Source organism: Atta colombica, unplaced genomic scaffold (genome assembly GCF_001594045.1).
Source record: "Atta colombica isolate Treedump-2 unplaced genomic scaffold, Acol1.0 scaffold204, whole genome shotgun sequence".
In the NCBI taxonomy this organism is placed as follows: Eukaryota; Metazoa; Arthropoda; class Insecta; order Hymenoptera; family Formicidae; genus Atta; species Atta colombica.
The window spans coordinates 108,030-110,940 of record NW_017259299.1 but is presented as its reverse complement, the minus strand read 5'-3'; the positions used below and the strand labels follow the sequence as shown (position 1 = coordinate 110,940).

The 2,911-nt window shown below is 27.0% G+C and overlaps 1 protein-coding gene across 1 annotated transcript; it reads right to left on the bottom strand.

The window, feature by feature from the left end:
* Window positions 1-1,453: 1,453 nt before the first annotated feature.
* Window positions 1,454-2,525, bottom strand: LOC108687285 (exosome complex component RRP46). The gene is made up of 5 exons (XM_018192980.1): window positions 2,341-2,525; window positions 2,143-2,256; window positions 1,943-2,064; window positions 1,719-1,862; window positions 1,454-1,636 (listed from the first exon to the last, which is right to left on the bottom strand). Exons 1-5 carry the CDS (start codon window positions 2,438-2,440, stop codon window positions 1,454-1,456), a joined length of 663 nt encoding a protein of 220 aa, XP_018048469.1. The 5' UTR covers window positions 2,441-2,525.
* Window positions 2,526-2,911: the final 386 nt, after the last annotated feature.

Genomic DNA, 2,911 nt, shown 5'->3' with positions numbered 1-2,911 from the left:
CGAACGTATGCTGAATACAAGCTGCACTTCCAGAGTATTCACTTTCGAAACTGCGCAAGCTTCTTTACAATAATATACACGCGAAACAAGTAATCAAAATCGAATAATGTTAAAGTTTACGACTACTTTTTTTACATACAACTAAATGTTTCTTTTTAACGTTATATGAAACAAAGAGGAGAAGAGAGAGGGAGAGGAAAAGGAAGAGGGAAGGGGAGGAGGAGAGAGAGGAGAAGGGAGAGAGAGAGAGAGGGGGACAAGGAAGAAATAGCTTCTGGCTATATATTATTCTATTATATATATTATTCTACATCTCTTAAGAGTTAAATTAAGTTGTTTTGTATCAATTATAATATTTGTTTTTATAATTAAATATCACATTGGCAATATATTTCAATGATTATAAAAAATAATAATTATCAAAATAAATACAGTAAAAATGTTACATGCATAGTGCAAAATATAGAGATTCTTCTCTAGAAGAAAAAGTAATTTATTAGTTTTATACATATATATGTATATGTATATGTGATTTAATATTAATCAAATCAATTATTTATAATAAACGTTAATTAAATATTATTTAACTTTTGTCTGTAACATATATGTTTTCTTCCTAAATTTATTGCTTTAATGTTAATACTTTCATCAAGAATTATAAACAGTGATATTTTAATTTTCTTAATAAAATCATCTATAGATTCTATTAGCACAAGCTTTTAAAAATATAATATTTTACTCTGAAATACACATTCATTTTGTTGTCGCTCGAAACACTTGATAAAATGGAAGCTTGATACTACAAATATGAATTATATTTGGAGTTTCAATATATTTCAATGATAAAAAGGAAAGAGTGTATATGATACACTAGAGGGCAGTAGGAATCAAGAAGTATATTGCATCCTCTTTCGGAAATATCTAGAAACTGAAACGCAAGTTCATGATCGATAGAAGCTAAGAGAAGAAATATGTATTTCCTTCTTTAACTACGAGCGGTATAATAAAGGAAACTTAATTTTTTTTATAATTAAACATAATATAAATATGAAATTTAGGCATTAAAATATTGAGTAAACCGATAACATTCTTATTTATAATAGATAAGGATGTATTATATCTTACTCCATCCAATAATACGTTAATGTAAACATACACGTAGTTCAATAAATATTCCATGCTCTAGAAATTGTTCAAATATAGGTATAACTTGTGTTTCAAGTTATGCATTTGAATAAATATTCGCAATTAAAAAATTTATATTAAATTTATATTAAGGTTGATAATGTCTCTTAATTTATATCTTCGAGCTCGCAGCGTTCTTAAGAATAAAAATTTACCTAATGGCTAATAAAATAATTATTTTTAGTAAATTAATATGCATGTTTAAGATTTTATTGATTCAGAAGATGGTAAAAAAAGAACATTTATTTGAAAACAAAATATTATAATATTATATTATACTTGTATACTTTTTCGTTACTTCCCTATAATAATCAAATACACATTTAGTGACATGTCTGCACTTATCCATAGAAGCCAAGAATTCGTTTTGAGAAAATCGACCGATGCTATGACAGCATACAATATCTTTGTTAATACTGTCAAATGCATACGTGAATTCTGCTCTTGCATTCTGTAAATAAGTTAATTATATTAAGAATAAAATAATTCTTGAGAAAAAATACATATCTCATCATTTCTTATTATTTAAATACTTTTAATTGTGAGCTGTCAGGATCCATGATTATTTCCCCTGTTTCTTTTTCTATCATGCAACTGATAGCTGCAACAGTAAATCTCATGGAAAGTCCTGAATTAATTAGTGCCAAACATGATGCATTAATAGCACAAGCTAGTAACTGAAATTTTATTTTTTTACTTAGAATTTAATTTTTATTTACAAGATTTATTATTAATATATGACGTAGAAAACTCTTACCCCACCAGAATCTTGCATCTCTTGTAGGTTAATGCATACCATGGTATTGGGATGAAATGAAACTAATATAGCTGATTCACATGTCTCTTTTATATATGTTTCAATTAATCTGTCATCTACTTCTAAAAATTGACAATTATCCACAACAATGCTAAAACATAACAGTTCATAACTATTTCAATTGTGAATGACAAACTTACTCGCTGGTCCTGTAAGAGGTGTATACGTAACTTCAATAGAAACTCTGTCATATGCCATTTTTTGGCTTTTTGTTTCCAAGGGCCCATTTATACCCGCGATAATTGTGGTATCACCTATATGCGTAGGAAAATAATTGAAATTATTTTTTTTAACCTAATTGTATTAGCAATTAATATTATTCATGATGTTTATTATACCTTGCATAAACATTGTAGAACCATCAGATCTTGATAATAAATTAATTTCGCAATTTATTGGTCGTAATATATAATTAATGTCAGTAGCTTCTTTAGTCATTTTATCTTACAATAAAGTTTCTGCTCATATAATATAATTGGCAAGACAACACTATGTAAGAAGTTAAAGTGGTTAAAAAGGTTAAGAGAACAAACTATACACGTACAAACCGCCATGGACGAGATACTATTAAAGATGATCCACGATCGGTCCTAGGCAAATTTTCTTGACTATATCAATAGAGCCACGTGAATCCGGGGGTAATTGAAGAACGATGACATTATCGACAATTAATAAAAATTTACGATTATTAAAACATAAATATATAATCAATAACATTACTAAATGATGATGATTTTTTTATTGTTGAAATAATCGTTGTATAAATAAATACACATACTTTTAAAATTATAATATCTTATGTGTTGCCGAAAATTTACAATTTTTTTCTCTCTGCAGTTATCATATCTATCGATAATCAAACTCGGATGATAACTTAAAATCACAGCTTTGAAAAACAGAATATTATTA